The following is a 20291-nucleotide window of genomic DNA, read 5'->3' as shown; positions in this document are numbered from 1 at the left end:
CTGATTTTGACGTAGACATTTGGTGCAGCGCTGTTGGTTTTTACAAACAGGAGTCTTTATATTCTACCTTTCCCCGTGCAGCCAAACTCAACAAGACAATAATTAGCTTAATTTGCCAAATACAGTCAGCCTTCCTTCACTGTTAACAGTAGCTGCCTTTATTGGTTTTTCCTTAATTATAGCAGTCAGCAGTAGAACATTTATATGACAAGTAGTCTGCCAGAGGTCACAGAGTAAATTGGAGCATCTTCATTTTAATGGTGCATATTTCCTGCAAGTATAACACTGCCGTTTCAGTTTGTGTTGGTGTGTAATATATAGTCTTTTCTTTTTAGGGTGCAGGGTGCACAATGTGTAAGGCAATTTAAAGGGACGAGAACAAAAGTCGCAGCAAATGTGGCTCAACATGTCTGACACCGTCTCATCAGAATATAGGCTTTAGTCTATTGTCTTAATGTGAATTACATCGTACAGAGCTTCATGTTAGTAAGTTTGTGTGATACTAGTGTGTCTATACCATTGGAGCAGAAACAAGGACGCAGCATATGACAGTGTAATAAGTATTTTATTGCATTTTATAATGCCATTGTCAATAATTAGTACAGATTACATGCAACTAGACCTACTGTACAGTTTTTTTTATTGTCTGCATGGACAGACACAAGAAGATTCAGGTTACAAATACACAGATATATGTGTGTGTTTTTATACAGCATGAAGGAAAAGGGCAGTGACTGGCATTACATGGCTACCCGGGGTGGAGGGTCCGAGGGCTGGGCTCCACTAATCTGTCTAAAGCCACCACCCAGTCCCTGTTCCCGCCTCGTCCTCGGGTCACACTTTTTCAAATAACAAGAAACATAACAAAAACCAAAGGATAAAGAGAGGTAAACAGGTAAACTGAACTAAGAAACAATACAGAGAGTCACTGCTGAAAATGTACACACATTCCTAAGGTTTAACCAGAGGAGAGCTGAAGTGGTAGTTCCATCGGATTCTGGCTGTCTACTTGATCATAACGTCAGGCAAATGCTCCACTTTGAGAGTCCCTTCCCCCCTCACATGACACCTCAGAACTGTCCAATCACACGTCAGGATTTGATCTCCCCTGCGTCCTTTGAGTCAGTCACCAGCCAATGGGATGTAGGCTGCCCCTACAACACCGTTACATGGATGTATGAGAGATAACAGCTATCAGTAAAGGTGATCGGTGAAGTCGATGGAGAGTTTTGGAAGTAGCTTGGTTTTTTTTTTGTTTGGTTAAGGTTGTGGCATTGGTTTGGTTAGAGTTTGGTTACAGTTCTGGAGTTTGGACTAAGCAATGTTTTGCTTGCAATGCCTTTGGTAGTCAGAGGATGAGCTGCATCTCTACCACATTTTGGTATTGAGACTACGCAAGAGGAGGAGTATCAAAAATGCAACAGTGTCAATCTTTGATCTGCCTCTGTGGGACTGGGAGATGAGGTTTGTGGCTGGTCACCACCTGCCAGGTGTTTGACTCAGTGACACCCCCACGGCACCTGCAGATGATTGACAGCTCTGCGGGTCGGAGTTCAGCACAGGAATGAAAGGGGTCAGGGGTCAGAGGGAGGGGTCACAGGGAGCAGGGACATATATTGGCACCTGAAAGGACCAACAGCTTTCTAGAGCTCCGCATTTTTTAAAGCAAGAGAGGGGCTACATATTCTTACATTTTTTTTTTCCTCTTTCTCTTTTTCTTTTCAGAGGTTTTGGTCCTGTCTTTGAGAAAAAGTCCTTCTGAGGTATCAATACATAATGAAGAAACTTTTTAGTTTGTTTTCCATTTGTTGTTTTTTTTTTCTTTCCTTAAAAATGCATAAATGCAGTACAGAGACAAAAAAGTATCAAAATAGACCTAGCTAAGATAAATATACAAACAGGTGTTACCTAAACCACTGATCTAACTTTAATTCTTTTCTTTTTTTTTTTTTTTTTTTTTAGAGATAATACACTTAAAAAATCAGCGTCCCAGACGTTTTATGAAGAACTGAAAAAAATGGAAAAAAACAAAACAAACAAACAAAAAAAACTATTAAACCAAGATACCTGCAGCACTTAATATGATAAATACATATACTTCAGCATTAGCAGTACAGTATAGGAATAAGAGCTGAAAGCTTTACAATAGCTAAACAGGTGCAGAAAAAAAAAAAAAAAAAAAAAAAGAAACCCCGAAAAGAGAAGAGAAAAATCAAAAGGACAATATGGGAAAGAATGCCCTGGAGAGAGAAGCCAAGCATCAATATACAAGAATACATCATTGTTATGCCAAGCTGGAGAAAGAACAGAAGTGTTAACATGGTGACCTGCGAACAATCTACATCTTTAAAAAACAGCTTTGTTTACAGGTGCACCTTAAAGCACGAGTCAGAGATCATCTATGTACTGTATGCAGCAGTTCCTCTTGGTTTGGATATTACTAGTAGTAGTGATGAGTTTCGATACGTGTGTTCGTCTTCTCGACGTCTCTGTGGGTGTCTCAGTGAAGGGGGCGCTGCTGTGTTGTGGGTCTTTGGATAGCTGGATGGTCAGAGCCTCAGTTTGCACTAACCCATAGCCCTGCGTCTACGCTTCTGTTGTACCCCTGTGCGTGTGTGCGCCGATATATTCGACCCATCGCTACTTCTGACGACCAGCTCGTGGCCATTAATGACCAGCTTCTCAGTGGCTGAGAAGGGAGACCGACCACGAACAAGCACACGCACAGTCATAACACAGTCGAGAGGCTTCAATGTTAATCGGGTGCAGGGACACAGTCAGTTTTCCACAGCTGTTCGTATACAGTGAGCACTTCACAACACAGGTCGAGACGTAGAGAGTGCTTTAGATGTGGTTTAAGGAGAGGTAGTCATTTTGAATTCTATGGAAAGTGAAACGTCTCTATGTTTTTGGGCTCAAGCGGATGTGTTTGGGAGTCCGGATCACCAAATAGCTTCTTTTTTTTTTTTTCCTGTCAGTCATACAGTAAGTGTAACAACAATTTTGGCATTCATTATTATCATTGAGGAAGAATGGAGGAAAAAAAATACAAGAGTTCAGTCTCCCATTGGCTATGTGTTGAACTGTTTTGAAAAGGAGGTAGTGTTATTTTTGGTTTTTATCTCATTTCAAGATGCCTGTCTGCCTGTCTCTAATGTGGCAGGAAACAGTCCTGTTTGAACACAAAGTCATCGGAAAGGTTCTTTCATTATAAATAAGAAAAAACGTCTGAAGTGCAAGAGATAGTTGGACAAAAAGTATGAAAATATGAACCCAACTTTTAAATTACATGATGTCCCTTGGTTGTTTTCCTCTTACATTGGCATATTTTCATCGTTTGTAGCCGTTCCCTCTTTTAAATGTATTATCAATAGATATTTGGAATAACTCCTCCCTGTCCAAAGAAGTGACTTTTCGGAGCACATTACAGCACACTCTTCCTGTGGATACTACATGCAGATCTAGAGGGCATTTCTGTGTTTAAAGAGCAATTTTTTTTCTACGTTTAAAAACTCCAAATGTTCATTACAACAGCATCAGAAAAAGTACCTTGTAACACCAGGTGTTTTAAAAGTTTCATTTCGCCTTTGTTTTTGTTGGCTTCTCAGACTATATAGATACATAAATGTTCAAATGCTTCACGAGTGCCTAATTTTTGGGCCTGCTCATACTGTGGAAGGGCCAGTCGTAGGGTTGTGTTTGGAACACAGGTGAGCCTGAGTACATGGGAGAGACAAGGTTTCACCTCTAAGTGCTTTTCTTTTCTCTTTCGTCTGTTTTCCAGAGGAACTGTGCGAGGTTCGTTAATACTAGTTTTTGACCTCACACCTAAAATGAGTCGTATGTAACCGTCTCCAAATTCTAGTTTGCTTTACACACTTTGGTTTTTGGAATGGTCAGCACTGTAAGTCATGTATAATTTTAACACAATAGTTATATGAATACAATAATAAGAATTCAAACTCCTGGTTTGTTGTCTTTTGGCCAGTTCTTTAAGAAAAAAAAAAAAAAAGTAACATAAAGGGCAAAATAAACTACAGGGTTTTTGGTTTTCTACATATTTCTTTGGTTACCTGTAACAAAAATAAAACGGGAATAAGCAGATAATAGATTAAAATAAATGTTAAATTTGGTATGGCACTGTAGAGAAAAGTAATGCTTTTATGCTCACGGAAAACAAAGAAACAAATCTCACGTGCTATTCCTTTAACACAAACTCACACAGTGAATTGCAGATAGCTTCTACACAGTAACTATTACAACCATAGAGCTTTGAATCGAAGCTGAGCAGAGTTGCCACATTTGGTGTCCCACAGAAAGAATTCCTCCTTATTTCTTTAGCAATTTGGACACAGTTCCAGGTGGAACTTTTGTGGGATGAGGTATTCTCTGACTGCAGTAATAATAATATATATATATATATATATATTTTTTTTTTAAAGCATTACGGATATTTCTCAACTAAATACACAACCAAAAACAAGTGAATGAGAGAGAATTAAAAGAAAAAAAAAAGATTCAGCTGTTAAATAATCTGTCTGGATAATGGCAACTTTAAGTGCTATTTCCAATGTTCTTGCCTGCTACACTTGGGAGAGGAAGGGGGAGGGGCAGGTGTAGGGGTCAGGTAAGTTGGGACAATACTGCGCTTCTTGTTGTTATTGTTTTTTTGTTTTTTGTTTTTTGCCAATACTCATTTGGAATGGTGTGAACAACCAGAGTAAACCAAACAACTTACAATACAAAAACAAAAACAGCATTCTTAGAAAAGGTGCGTCAAAACAGAACGCCACCTAGGAAATATTGATCCTCAAAAATAAACAATGAAAATAACATCAAATTAAAAAAAAAAAGAAAAAGGAAATGACAAAAGCTACCACACATTTTTTTCTTGTTATATTCCATAATCATCAACAGTTTTCTTTTTTAGTCACAATATTTGTGTAGACGCCTCGTCCGTCATGTCTCACTGCTTCCCCTCTGTTCTTCTTTTTCTCCAAAGTGTTCCATGCTCATCGCTCCACCTGCAGATGGAGCAGAGAAGAAGGACAGCACCACATGGTCCTATTCCTGCAGTCTTCTGGGGGTGTGGGGGATGGGGTGGGGGACGGGAGGGGATATAGGTAGGGTAAGAAAATGTCTTCTTTTTTTTTCACTTAGAAGCAAGAGTTTAAAAGGTGTCCCTCACTAAGTGCCTTGCTGCTGGCAAAAGTTTGGGCGGGGGACCGGGGCCCGCGGCGCCTCGGCCTCGCCGCGAGCTCACGCACACGTGTGGCGACAGGAGCCTGCTTTGCAGAAGTGTTGGTGGAGTGCTGTTGGAGGTAATCTTCGAAAGCACTCTTCCTTCCTCCTCATCTTGAAGCCCAACAGTTTCATTTTAATCAAATCAAAGAAAATGAAAAAGCAAGTGATTGACTCGAAGAGGGGGAAGAAGGAGAGGTGTGCTGCTCCAAATCTATATACACATGATCCTGTGTGTGTGTTTGTGTGTGTGTGTGTGAGGGTCTCGTTCTTTTGAACACACACATCTGCGTGTCTTCTTATGAGGCAGCCCGCGACACCAGAGAGGAGGGCGTGCATCGGGAGGTGGGGCGAGGAGGAGAGTGTGTCCACGTCTCTACATCGAGGGGGGATTTTTTTTTTCCAGGGAGGATGACAAGACATGACAAGTGAATGAGAGTGTGTGTGTGTGTGTGTGTGTGTGTGTGTGTGTGTGTGTGTGTGTGTGTGTGTGTGTGTGTGTGTGTGTGTGCGCGCGTGTTTGTGTGCGTGTGTATGCATTAAGTGGTGTTACACCTCTGTGCCAAGTGTTGGGAGAGCAACACATGGAGGTAAAGCAGTGCGCCACAGTCTTGTTTTTGCGTCTGAAAGTAACAAAGGTCATCGAACCCTGTTTGGAGTTTCTCAATGTCGTCCTTAGTTGCTTGAATTTTCTTAAAAACAAAAATTATTCTCTTTTTTTTTTCTCTCTCTCTTAAGTGTACTGTTGCTATCTTTTCCTCTTCGCACCATTGGGAGGGTCTCGGGGGGGGTTTGGGGTGGAGTGATGGGGGGTTGATCTCAATAAGTCCCGTCCCTCTGCTCTGTCTGGAATATGTCCTACTCAAGCTCCTCCATGGGAAGATCCTCCTCCAGGTCGCGCTCGTCACTCGGCAATGGCAGGCTGTGTGTGACGCCAGCCAGGAGGGAAACTGGCCGACTGTCCTCCTCCACATCAGTGGGCTCCTCCTTCACATGCACCGGGTGGCTGCAGGAGACAGCACAGGGTGAGGTGATGGTTTCAAGCACAACACTGATCCCAGATTTGCATTTAAAGATTTGCTTCACCCAAAATATGTGGTGCAATATTTCAATCAGGGTAGTTTCCTTTTGTTCAGTTTTAAGAAATGTGTATTTCCTCTTGTTTTATATCTATTATTTACTGTAAAATTTTGGAGCACTTGCGGCAACAGAAGCATAAAACTGATCTTTGAATCCAACAATAATCATGCAATCTGTGGTTTACAGTCTGTGTGCGATTATAAAATAGCTCTACATAATAAAATTAAGGTCTGTGTATTATTCGTGTACCTCTTACAATATTTCTGAAGGAAGGCCTGGTTAAATTTTTACAATTTTATGTTTTGCAAAAAATACATGCAAAATCAGAAACCACTTACTAATCAGCTGACTGATGTACGTATATTCTAAAATGTAAACAATAGTTGTCAAAAAATTCCTGCCGAGTTCATGAAAATTAAACGGCCTCAGAGAAAGTGCTCAGATTATAATGGAACTAAAACTCTGATAAAACTTGCAGTGATATTTTTGAATCTGCTTCCAAACAGGAGGAAGAAGGTTTCCATTGATGCTTCAGACTGGCCAGTTATGTATTGTACCACCATCAGTTTGTCGTATTGGCCGACAGGAACAACGTAAATCTAAATACCCTCAGTACATGTTATTAAAGCAGTTTTCTTTTGTTTCTCATGTCTGTGTTTACCTGTACTGTTGGGGGCTGAGCGTTGGGCTGCAGCTGCCATTGCTGTTGACCTGCTCTACGGTGGAGCTGACATCATCATGGCCCACGTGCAGCATGTTGAGGCTGGCGGCAGACGGAGAGGTCACCAAGGCGGGGCTATTGAGCAGAGACAGACTGCTTTCTGCCAGAGCCGCCTGCACATACAGAGGTGTGTACTGAAAATTCAAATGGGACATTTTTCATTTTCTACACGTATATGCACATTTAGAAAAACTGTATGAACATGGAATATGTAACTCAACTTGGACAATTTTTGTTTTTAATGCAATCACAATTCATGAGGAAGCTAAACATACACAGAACTCGACCTAAAACATGATTTAATGAAATCCTATGGAGAGCTTTTCTTTATATACTGATAAGAGCTCCTTCACATGGAGCACATTTGTGTCCACTAGCGTGCAAGTGAACCTGCCAAACCACTAGGGGGCACTTAAATACAGTGCTTTCCCCATTCAGGGCTCTGCTTGTACATTTAAGGCCCAGACATAAGTGTGTGTGAGTGTGTTGAATACGAAAGTCTCAACAGGAATGTTAGTAGAGATTGAGTCTCAACTTGAACACATAAACATCAATATCTTGCAGAAAAGAAGCAACAAGAGAAGCTTCTGTCCCTTTTCTAAACGCTGACATCCAGATGTTTGATGAAACAGTCGGACACTGGCTGTGAGGCTCACCCCACCTCCCCTCTCACTCAGATGGAAAAAAAAAAAAGACAAAAGGAATTCTCACTGGCTCAGAGGTAGATTTTCTGGGACAGGCGATAATTTTATGCAGTAACCTTAATTGACAACTACTTGATGCTATAAATCATCTCAGTCGCAAAATTGCACGTGTGTGGGTGGGAGTGTGGGGGGTGGGGGGTACGTCTGGACTGGAATGAAGCGACAGGTCTAGTGTGTGTGTGTGTGTGTGTGTGTGTTTTTGTGGTGGTGAGGGTGGCACCTGTGAGAAGGTGAGGTGGGAGGTGAGAGTGTGTGTTGATGTGGGAGGCGGAGGGGGAAGGTGGTGGGAGCCTCGTCAGGGAATCGGCTAATTATAAGAGGGAATTGATATTATTGTCCTTGATTATGACTGTCTGTGTGTGTGTGTTTGTGTGTGTGTGTGTGTGTGTGTGTGTGTGAGAGGAAAGGCCTTACCTGGTAGCTGGCGTTTAGGGATCCAAAGCCGAGGCCTGAAATCATGTTTTTCACCAGAGTGGGACTTCTACACACATGCAGACAGACACACAGAGAGAGAGAGGGGGGGGGGGGGGGGGGTTTAGAATCACATATTGCGCACACATGTGAAAAGATATCACCTCACTCAAAGCCCCATGACAAATCTCACAAATGCGTTTGCTACAAATAGAACCATCCACAGACTGTAAACAGATGCAAAGAACACACATATGAACGTGTGTGATATCTGGTGTGCAGGTGCCGTGTGCGCAATTATCCCGCCGTTCTCTGGTGGTCGGGAAGAACATCTGTTTACACACGCTAACAAGGTTTTTTTTGCTGTCTTGCATCTCACACAGCTGCTTACTAATGGTGTCGACAAACAGGGAAAAACACACACGCACGCACACACACGCACACGCACACACACACACATACAGTACGTACATTAGAAGGCAGCAGCTTTGTTTCACTTGATTCCTGAGTTGGCCTCGTGGTGATAATAGAGTCTGCATTTAAGCAATCATAGTGCCAGCAGCAATAAGCTCACACTCACATCAGCCTCGACTGAACACCAAGACAACCAATATGTCTGTGTCTGTGTGTGTGTGTGTGTGTGTGTGTGTGTGTGTGTGTGTGTGTGTGTGTGTGTGTGTGTGTGTGTGTGTGTGTGTGTGTGTGTGTGTGTGTGTGTGTGTGTGTGTCTGCCTGCATTTACCCGGTCATCTTTGGTGGTCTCCTCTTTTGGTATTCAACTTCATCCACAGTCCACACGGCCCCCTTCACGTTCTCAACACGAACAAAACACTTGTGCAGACTCAGGTTGTGGCGCACAGCATTCTGGGAAAAGGAAGAGCGAGAGGGAAAAGAAGGAGACCTTTAATATCACAGAGGATCAGTCAACCACGTCCCCAACATGATTTATTGTTCAAGCTTTAGTTTAATTTAATTTTTTTGAATTTGATTTAAATTTTTCACCCCCAGAATTTCCATGGCTGAATTTTGTTTATTTACATCAGCTTTAAAATTACTTTTCCTTCTTCCTTCCCTTGCAGGTCATAAAGGTTAAAAGGGATGAACAATCTCATTCGTAGTGGAAGTAATCAGCTGAAAACTGCCATCAAATCCAAGGACTGAATTAAATAATTGTAAAACTGTACTAGTAGGGTTAATCGTCCCTGATATCTGCTGCTAATTTGAGAAAATCCTGAACTTGGTTTATGTGAAAAACACATCTCAAATTCTGAGATATTCCAGTGGGAACCGTTTCCTTCAAGGACAAATGACTATTTTTGTGCCCCAGCTGGAGGTGAGAACACTTATTGTGCGTTCAGTACAAACAATACTTTCCATCACCAGTAATGTGACCTGAGAATAGTGGGTCCTTTTTTTTTTTTTTTAAACCATAACTTTATTGTTTTACCCATCACTTCTCACTCTGCTGTAGCTCCCTGTACACAGCTAATGCAAAGCAGCAGTTCTCTAGTAGCTTTATTTTATCTCAGAATGTTTCTAATCAGTCATCATCAGCGCGCGCACACACACACACACACACACACACACACACACACACACACACACACACACACACACACACACACACACACACACACACACACACACACACACACACATCCACAGGCACTCAGACAGCCAAGCAAGCAGGCACACCGCTATCTCCGGCTCAACCCCCCGGGGACAGGCCTCCCTTTTCATCTGCTATTTGTAGTTTGTTCATGCCCAATTTCATTACCAATTTTAATTCGTCTATAATTAAATCCTGCATATTCTCTCTGACACGCTGTTCTAAGCCGAGAGGGAGGGACAGGCCAGGCATGCATCACTCCTTTCCGTAATTACACACGCAGATACACACACACGCGCACACACACACACACACACACACACACACACACACACACACACACACACACACACACACACACACACACACACGCACACACACACGCACACACACACGTGCATACAGACACACGCACACACGTAATTACACAAGCCATAATCAGCGGAGGAACCTTTTCTCCCCCGCATCCCCTCAACCCCCGAGCCGTGATGCTAAGTTTTGTAAATGAGTCTGACCCCAATCTCCGCCCGCCACCCTGACAGTGCAAACACACACACAGACACACGCGCCAGACGCCAGTGCTATTGCAGCGCTATTTGCATTCGTCTGCGTGATGAAAGCCTAATTCTCCCAGTTAAAACATTAGCAGTCATTTACAGTGGGTCACAGCACACGTGCCACTCATCTCCACTCCCTCAGGCTGGAAGGGGGGAGGTAGGGAGGGAGGGGCAACAACTGGAGGCAGAAATTTTAGGAAGAAAAGCTTGGATTTTGTACACAACAGACGACATTTCTTTCAGGCTCACAAGTGCTATGGGAGGCGTTATTGTTATTGTCTAAATGTGTGAACATTCTGACTGTGTTCCTGCTTGATGCATCCAGGGAGACGCTGGTTAAATATAATACTGAAGAGAAAAACAGGAAAGCAGGTAAAAGGATGAGAGAATAAATGTAGTGTCTGATAACTTGCAGGCAGATTAGTGGTAAATAGAAGTGGAAAAAGTATTCAGATGCTGAGCTTCAGTAAAAGTAGCAAACCAACACTGTGATAAAACTCCAAAAGTAAAAGTATTAACAGCAAAATGGACCAAAATTACCAAATGCAGAAGAACTCAGAATGCAGAAAATGGTCCACACAGGAGTTATACGGTTATATTAGATATCGTTATGTTGAATTATTATTATTATTATTACTGATGCTTTAATGACTAAGGAGCATTTTACTGCTGCAGTCGGTTGATGTAAAGCAAATTTATAAGCATTCACGATCATATGTATCGTAATTTAAAATCTTAATCTGCAAACAAACCTTGTATTTAAGACTCTAAAATAGATGTAGTGGAGCAAATAGAGCACAATATGTTCATCAAAATATTTAACTGTAGCAGAGTATAGGTTTAAAAAAAGCTTGAAATGGAAAAACGCACATTAAGAGGTGCCTCAGTTGTACCTTAAGTACCTCAAATTCAATTCAAAGTGAAGCATCTTAAAGAGTCTTGACTACATTTTTATTATTCTATTTTATTCTGTTCTAATTTTTAGGATCAACTACCAAAAAAGTTAATCTTCTGAGGTGAAAAAATAAACTCCGACCCATCATGTAGCACCTTGAAATAACACTTAGCACTCATTTCTTCTCCTCCCTCCATCATCCCTTTCTCTCTCCCTCCCTCTCTCCATTGTCTCTTCTTCCTTCTCTGCCCCTCCGTTTCTCTGATCAATGACTTCCACTCCCTGACACCGCTGCTCTCCTCATGAAATATGACGGCTTATTAAAGGACATACATCTCCACGGCCCTATTTGACTCACTGAGCTGCTATATAAATACATGAGGCCAAGCTGGGCTATATTTAAAGGTCTGCTCAGCCAACGCACAGGAAGCAGACGCCAGGCATTAATAGTTAAAATTCATAAAAGTCAGATGAGGAGGTAAAGATATTCCTGGCTACCCTGTCTCTTTAACCCTCTCCCTCCATCATGCTCCCATCCCTCCTTCCTCGGTCACAGAGCTATTAGCAGAAGGCTGTGGTCGCCCCCCTTTCTCACTCATTCGCTCGTTCCCTCACTTCCCCTTTTTTACGAAACCCAAATTAGTGTGAGGTTTCTGTAGAAATGGGTCAGCACCTACAACAGCAGGATGAGGCCAGGTGTGTGTGTGCATGTGCGCGTGAAGATGAAGAAGGAGAAAGAGACGATTCAGTTCGCGATCATGAGTGCTGCGTATTCCATGTGCTGCTCGGTAATGAGGTTGTGTAACGGCTGGATGTGGCCTTACTGGGTTAAGTGGGGATGACACTCCATGTGTGCCGCGGTGGAGGTGTGAGAATTGTTTAGGCCAGAGAGACAGACATAAAGAGAACGTAAAGGAAAGAAAGAGAGAAAGATAGAAGTAGGAAAGTGTCTCATAAAGGACACAAAGAGCCAATAACTGTCAAATCAGTCACATCTTTAGGAGCGGAGCAAAGTCAGCTTTAAAATTTGTGTTGAAGTGCTACAGTACTTGTATCACTACAGTAGTGTTAAGTTAAGGCCTACAAAGAGACTAAATCTTCTGCAAAGTGACATAATTTTGGCCAATAATCCTCAGTGTTTTAAATGACCCAGTAAAACCTGCCTGCAAATGTCGTTTGTTTGTTTGTGGTCGAACGAGTCTGGCATCTGCTCGGGTCAGGAGCTTCATCAGTGGGCACAGACAACAATTACTTTGCAATAATCACCTTTAAACCCGTCAGAGTTGTGTACCGCATTTTAGTTTCATTTAAAATATTGTGCTCTCTCAGCATCCATCAAAACAGCAGTCCAAACTTTCATTTACTAAACATGACTCCAAACTACTTTGTTTATTTGTCTGGTCTACAGCTTCCATCAGTTAGTTCTTACTTTTAATAAATACATTCTGGTACCAAAGCTACTGTATGCCTGTAAGGGTAAGGATTAAATTAAAGTTAAATCAAATTTATTGAGAGGGATGAAGTGTGTGATGTCATGTGCCTTTACCTTCCATGTGGCTGTGTTTCTCCTGAAATAGGCAAACTTTCGTGTAAACCAGTTGTAGATCTCGTTGAGAGTCAACTGTCTGTCTGGGGACTCCAGAATGGCCTGAGGACGGAGAGAAGTAGGACACAAGTTAGAGGATGACACAGTTGGAGAGGCGGCGAGAAGGATCACCGGCGAGACTCACATGACGTATAAGAGAGGCGTAGGTAAAGGGAGGCCTGACATCAGCGTTCTTGTAGAACTCACAGTTCTGGGCGAGCTCTGAGGGAAAAAAAAACAAACAAAAAAAAACAGTCAAATGAGCTGAGATGAACTTTTGCAAAAGTGAGTAACACATTCTGCTTGGAGAAGTGGAACGGGAACTGAAACTACTTCAATTTTTTTTTTTTTTTTTTTTTTTTGTTGCAAGGGAATAAAAAATAAAAAAAAAAGTATATCAAAATAGCAAAAATTAAGTAAAAAAAAACCCCACACTTTCTGAAATCATTAATATGGACCAGAGGACGAGTAGCATATGTAACAATAATAACTGATACTGAAGAACCTAATAAACTAATTGATTCATGAAATACAATTTTATAAGTACACAATGATAACGTAAGTGTGAAGGCACTCTAGGAGTCACAGGAAGGGCACGCTGTGTGTTACAGCCTACCTGAGGCGATGGGGGTGCAGTACTTGTCGGAGTTGCGCCTGCGTATGGGCCCGACGCCGTGCGAGTGGGAGTGGGAGTGTGTGTGCAGGCTGGAGGAGCTGATGACGGAGGGTCCCTGGCGCAGTGGGGTGATGGGGGTGGCAGCTGAGGTGGGGGGGTGAGGAAGACCCTCTGGGTAGGCATCGCTGTCCCGCTTTAACAGGGAGCCACTGGAAGCCAGGTTCAGCTGGAGGGAGGGAGACACACAGATGATATATTTCAGCTTTATATACCAGAAGGGAGACTTCATAGTTAAATGCGCTTGGAGATTTCATTTCATTTTCTTAAAATATCCTATCCATGGGTAACTTACTTGTTGAAAGACTATTAATTTACATCATAAAGACTGACGGGGAAGAAACTTTCAAGTACAAAAAGGTAAAATGACTTGAGGTGAACTTATCCACCAAATATTAAAAAGTACATTTCATTTACTGAGTGTGGAGAATTGATTTGTTCTGTGACATCAAATGGATTTTCTCTGTAACTACTGATGTCCTCATGTTTACTTTAAGGCTTCACCATCTGCTGAGTGCTGCAGCTGTTTACAAAGAGGGATCGTGTGGATAAGTTCAGGGTCAGGGTCAATACATCAGACAATGCCTTTTCAATCATTTACCTCCCAGAAAAGTTATTCATAACAACTATTAGTTGCACATTAGGACTGAGGTTTCAGCCCAGAAATGAACAGTCCGTGAGGTTCCCCTGCTCTGCCACAGAGCACTGACATGACGTAAACACACAGACCGACAGTCCTGCTTATTCCTGAACTGAAAACTGTTCCAACCATTAATTTGACATTATTTCAAATAATGCAGTAAAAGGCTCCTTTATTCAGGAAGCACAGCTAATGCTTACTCACATAAAAACTAAAGGCCACTCAGCGCTCCCTGTGAATATGTGGCCCTATCATTTGCTCAGAACCACACACACTCTCTCAACATGCACGTATATTTATACACACAGCACTGGCTGCAATTAACCCTGAGCTTACAAAAACAAAACCACACGACAGCATGTTTGTAAGAAGGGAACACACACACGCACTCTGCGGTGGCGAAGTCTTCATGGACCAATTCGGCCCAATTAGGCAGAGCCTTGCACATGCACGCACACACACATACATACGCACACAGACACACACACACACACACACACACACACACACACACACACACACACACACACACACGCGCAGAACCAGTACTCCCAGTCTCTCTGGGAGAGCCGTTGTAGGGCTGCTAGTTTAGGACTAATTAAAACCACTGAGTGTGTGTGTGTGTGTGTGTGTGTGTGTGTGTGTGTGTGTGTGTGTGTGTGTGTGTTTTCGGGATGTATGTAAAATGTGTGAATCGCTTCCTCTCTACTCTGTACCATTTAATCTGACTGGAGGGGGGCGGGGCTGTTTAACAGGTACTTCATTAAAACTGCAACCCTGCCCCATCACCACGGCAACAGTCGAACACTGTTAATTGAGGCCAAGCTTTGTTTCCATTCCTGATGCTCCTCCTCTGCCCCTCCTCCTCCAATCCCTGACCCTGAGGCTCGTCTCCAGTGGTGACAGAACACGCCTCTTCCTGATTTCCCATTAGATGATAATGGCAGCTGATCCCCCTGCGATCAACACATCAAGACACACAAGTACACACAAGTACACGTACACATGCACGCGCACACACACGCGCCGAGTAGCAATGTGCGTGCGCACGCACATTGCTACTCGGCTGCACCCATTTATATCCTCAAATTAAGACACTCTACCTCTAATTGACAATTAATTTCAACATCTTCATATTTTAATAAGACTCCTCGTCAATCCGAATAATGAAATATTCATTAGATACCTAATAACAACCTCAGCCGCTAGTGTGGACAGACAGACACACACACACACACACACACACACACACACACACACACACACCCCATGTCAAATTTCAACCCTATTTGTCAGCACAGTCTGAAAAGTAGCAAATTTCAAACGCTATATTGCTTACAAATAAGAAATTCAAATCGGACACAGTTTGAATGTGAATGACTTTGTCTGTGGAACGAGGACATCAGGAGAGATAAAGTTTTCAGTGCACTGCATCATGGGATGTTTAAGACAAAGAAAAAGGAAGTAAAGGTAACAAGAAAGAAAGAGAAGATTGTGTGTGGACAAGTAGAAGAGAGACAGAAAGTAGCTTTTATGATTTATAAGTTGCACATTATCCCTCATTGGTCAATAGGGGGCGTAGATATCAAGCTAGAGAGCAACAGAGGAATATGATGTCCAAAGAAGGGGAGAAGTAAAGAAAGTGGTGAATTGAGAGGAACTTGTGGATGAATGAGAGGTCAGAGAAGAGGTTTGGAGTCAGATATCAGGTAGTCTGGACTTGGTAGAGCCAGTGTGTACTCACAGGTTGGTTAAAAGGCTTTGGCTCCGAGGGGCGCATGTGCAGATGGGTCATCATCGCCTGGAGTCGCTCGCTCTCTTTCGCCAGCTGTGAAATGCAGAAAAGTAGAAATCGGCCATGAAACGCATGTAATCGCATCTCACAACCTCTTAGATTGATATAATGTGGTATTGACACAGAATTACAATAACACTTACACCTCAGGCACACAGATGAATATGATGAGAGTCGGCCGCCGCGGCACCCGGAGCGCTCTCACACACACTTACACTCGCCTGCAGACACACTCGTCCCCGTTTGACTTTGTTAACTGCTGTTTAATGGGCGCTGCTACACCCTCTGGAAACGTTCAATCCTCTGTGTGTTTGCGAGCACAAGCGTACACATGTGTAGCCTCAAGAAATAACGGATCCATACTAAGGCAGATAGCACCATTTACATACTCACACACCACAGAGATGTGTGTCAGTGTGCAGACAGGAGGAATCTAAACACAATGACTGTCCTGCCTCTCTGTGTGTGTGTGTGTGTGTGTGTGTGTGTGTGTGTGTGTGTGTGTGCGTGCGGGGGGCAGAGCGGTGGGCTGCCTATGGACTGTTGAAGGATGAAGTGACATGTCAAGGAGGGAGAGACGGCTGTCCTGATGTGATGTGACACCAGCTGCCTCTCTGTCACTTTGTGTTCCCTGGTGGTGGCTTCAGGGGCTCAGCTAAACGCTGTTTACCACCGCTGCCAAACACAAAAGCTAACCCTAATTCTGGACAGCCCTCACACACGCACACGCACACACACACACACACACACACACACACACACACACACACACACACACACACACACAGCCATGTCAACTCTGTATCGAGGAAACTGAATGTCAAAATGCGTGTGAGGAGGAGACGGCCTTTGTGTTTCCACTTTGTTTGGAACTTTCTTACATACTGTCATCTTTGAGAACAGCGTTTCACTTCTTACTCGGTGGTATTTAGCTTTTGCCGGAGCATTCATATATTTCTAGAGCGTTGCGTGTAAGAGCCACTTTGAGAACAAGAAACTCCTCGCAGTCTGGTCCTCCGCTCTCTAGCTTGTGTCTCTCTCTTTTTCTCTTCTCGCCCTCCCTCCCCTCTCAGCCCCGCTCGCTCTTGCTGGTGACCAGAGAAGCTTTATAATTGGAGCAGCGATGGCAGCTTCCCTGCTGACTGCTCCTTTTAAATTACAAGCTCCACTGCTCTCCATAAACTCTGCCCTGCCACAGACAAGTTACTGCCATTGACAGGCTGAAACAGTCTTCATGACTTTGTTTGTGAGCAAATGAAAATTAAGTGCGTGTTTCTGTCTGCGTGAGACCCACCTGTATCTCCAGTTGCTGAACCACCTGCATCTGGACTCGGCACTGAGCAGTGCTGCGGTCATCGAGGGCGTGCTCGTTGTTCAAGTGCCTGGAGGAGATGGGAAATGGGAGAAGGATCAGCATTCATTCATTTCTGGGAAATAAAGTTGATATCTACAAATAAAAAGCATCGGGATCAAAGCGCTGATGGTCCCAAATCAACAGAGATTTTTTTAAATCAACAGGATTATTGTTAAATCAAATCACCGGTCCTGCATAATGAAGTAACAAAACACAGCTCTTTCTGTTTTATTCACACTGAGTTATGAGCTGCTTCAGTGCTATAAAAATAAATGGTAATCTTGGAAGTTTATTTTGTCTGGTGAAGGACGCAGCAGCTGTGTTTTGTGTGTGTGTATACTTCATTGGTGCTCAGTGAGCCATGATCCAAGACAACCACCTGGATATGAGCTCATGTGTTATCGCACAAAGTCTTATCTTAAGACTTTCTGCTAGCTAAACTCCACTTCACTTATTAACACTGGTGCACATGTGTGTGTGTGTGTGTGTGTGTGTGTGTGTGTGTGTGTGTGTGTGTGTGTGTGTGTGTGTGTGTGTGTGTGTGTGTGTGTGTGTGTGTGTGTGCATGGCCGTGTGTGTATGTGTGGGAATGGTGGCGCTGTTTGTTTCCTCAAATATGGGAGGACCTGGGACCTTCTGATCTTTCCCAGTGCACCCCTCCCTGTCTCCCTTCCACCATCCCCCTTTTTTCTCTCTCCTCTGTCATCGCCAAGGTCATTCACAGGTTGCTGCTGCCGGCCCAGTGTGTGTGTGTGTACGAGTGCGTGTGCTCAACGTTGTATCCTGTTGTGTCGACCTAAAATCTTCATTAGCCGCTTCTCTGACTTGTTTACAGTGAAAATGTCTTTGTGTGAATAAGGAAAAGTGTGACTGCGTTATGTGTCTTTAAGGAAGTAGAAAGTTAGGCAATATCAGGCGCAGACTAGAAATGAAACAAAAACAATGATGTCATGACATAGCTAATCTCGGCAGATAGATGGCTCAACACAAGTGCACGATAATAATAACAAAAACATGATCTCACCCCTCTCTCGCCCTCTCTCACTCACTCTCTCCCCTTCTTCGTCACTTACACTTGTGTCCACTCTCCCCTTCCCACTTGTCTTCCCCCGCAGCTCCCCAAATGCCTATGATTCATACTCATTCCAACCAAATCTGCCCCCCAAAAACCCCTCCCCTCCCCTCTCTCGTTCTCTATAGCTGGGCCATAAACAGTAGCAGCGTTTTTTTTTTTTTTTTTTTTTCTTTCTTTCTTTCTTTCTTTCGATGTGTCCCGACAATGAGGCTCTGTTTACTCCTCTGAGTGCTGGCAGACAAGGCTTTAACCCACATTACACCCAGCTCCACCGACCACAGCCAGACTATTATACCAGAGGAACGGGGAGGAAGAGGGAGGGGAGGTGGGCAGAGACAAGAGAGGAGAAGAAAGACCTGAAATAGTGGAGTGTCTCCCTCCTCTGTTCTCCTGCTCTCCCCCTCTCTCTCCTGGGGCGATGACTAAGGCTCGCTGGAAGGGAAGCGCACTGTCGGACTGACGGCATTATCTGTCGCTGCCTCTGCTTTTTTTTTTTTCCATATCCCTCTCTCTCCCCCCCAACACTGTCACACACACACACACACACACACACACACACACACACACACACACACACACACACACACACACACTCTTTCACTCTCTCGCTCGCTCTACTTCCATCTGCCCCGGGGCTACGTGAAATGAGACACCAAACAACAGCTTTCCTCTCCAAACTTTCCCAGCCTGCCTGCGAGCTTTGATCTGACTGTCCGATGCCATCACAATCATCACGCACACTTCTGTGATTATACGTGTGTGTGTGTGAATATGTATTTCATCACCCCGCCTTATTAATATCGCCGCTCTTCAAATAGCTAAGAGTTGCACATCGATAATGAGTGCGAGTTTGTTTAGGGCTTCATTAGAGGCTTGTGAAGCCTTCGTTAGCAGCCGTAACGCCGTAGGGAAGTCCGCCGTGCTGAGTGTGACAGAGGAGGAGGAGGAGGCAGAAGAATGTGAAGGCCAGATACTACATCAGCGTCGCACTACGACTCCAAACTGGCAAGTAACAGTGTGCAGAGGGAGGAGTGGAAGAAAGCAGGGTGGGAGTAAGCGAGAGAAAAGTTGCTGGAACAAAAAATGTGCAACAAAAAAAAAAAACACCAACCAAATGTTGAAAGGCCTCGGTGACACCATCGACTCCAACATATTTAGACCAACTATGCCTGCCTGAGTTAAAGCAACAAATTACAGGTGCACAAGCACAGCCAACGAAATGCCTAACAGTTCAGGAGTGATGGAGGAAGTGTTGTAAAAGAAGCTCAAAGAATCCTTTCGCAAAACAAAGAATTTACACACATGAAAAGTAAATCTGTGTACCGGTGTGTTTGCCTGTGCATATATGTGCCTCGGAGCAAATGTGATGTAACACATTGCAACAGATGAATTAGTTAAGAAGTGCAGAACTCCAGTGATGTACGTGACTGACATGTACATTACTGGCAGAGCTTCACTTCGCTTTGCTTTGTCTTTTGTTCGTACAGGTTCTCTAAGATCAACCTTGTTACCTTATTCCTGCAAAGTTACCACAGTCTGGTGATGTTGAGCCTTTTAAGTAAGAGGCATTGTGTTTGTTACCAAATGGTGATAAAGTTTTAATGTGGTCTTAAACCTGGAATTGTTGTGATTGATGGGGTTGCAAAATAACATTCCTAATTTAAAACTAAGCATGTTGCAAATAATCAATAAAAGACTGAAGACATTTTTAATTATCTTCATCTGTTTTGAAACAGAGAATCTGAACAAGTCTAGAAATATTGTTCCGATGACTTCTCCAATGGAACTATAAACACATCCCTTCGGCACGCGCTTTAAGAGGCGTGAAAGGGTGTGTAAATGGAAAATGAACACTTTAACACAAGTCAAAACAGAAACTTTGCCACTCTGTCTTTTTGTAACTGCAGTAAAATAATGTTTATCATGGAGGCACATGATTCCATTAGCTCAA

At 43.3% G+C, this 20291-nt stretch overlaps 1 protein-coding gene across 5 annotated transcripts in view; it reads right to left on the bottom strand.

Moving 5' to 3' along the window:
- Positions 1–546: 546 nt before the first annotated feature.
- foxp4 (forkhead box P4) overlaps positions 547–20291 on the bottom strand; it is a 93840-nt gene continuing 74095 nt past the window's right edge. For 3 of the 5 annotated variants that reach the window (XM_069156910.1, XM_069156936.1, XM_069156919.1), the window contains 9 exons: positions 17206–17293; positions 15861–15944; positions 13420–13645; positions 12949–13025; positions 12765–12866; positions 8900–9021; positions 8161–8227; positions 6983–7176; positions 547–6247 (listed from right to left, as the gene is read on the bottom strand). In XM_069156910.1, the coding sequence (XP_069013011.1) occupies positions 6100–6247; positions 6983–7176; positions 8161–8227; positions 8900–9021; positions 12765–12866; positions 12949–13025; positions 13420–13645; positions 15861–15944; positions 17206–17293 (1108 nt within the window). In that variant the 3' untranslated portion in view covers positions 547–6099. The remainder of the gene's footprint in view (positions 6248–6982; positions 7177–8160; positions 8228–8899; positions 9022–12764; positions 12867–12948; positions 13026–13419; positions 13646–15860; positions 15945–17205; positions 17294–20291) is intronic. The other 2 variants (XM_069156928.1, XM_069156943.1) reach the window with 1 other exon arrangement.

The sequence above is a fragment of the Embiotoca jacksoni genome, unplaced genomic scaffold (assembly GCF_022577435.1).
Source record: "Embiotoca jacksoni isolate LCO1_2020_lvr unplaced genomic scaffold, fEmbJac1.0.p SCAF_1, whole genome shotgun sequence".
NCBI classification, from domain to species: Eukaryota; Metazoa; Chordata; class Actinopteri; family Embiotocidae; genus Embiotoca; species Embiotoca jacksoni.
This window is presented reverse-complemented; position numbering and strand designations above follow the sequence as displayed.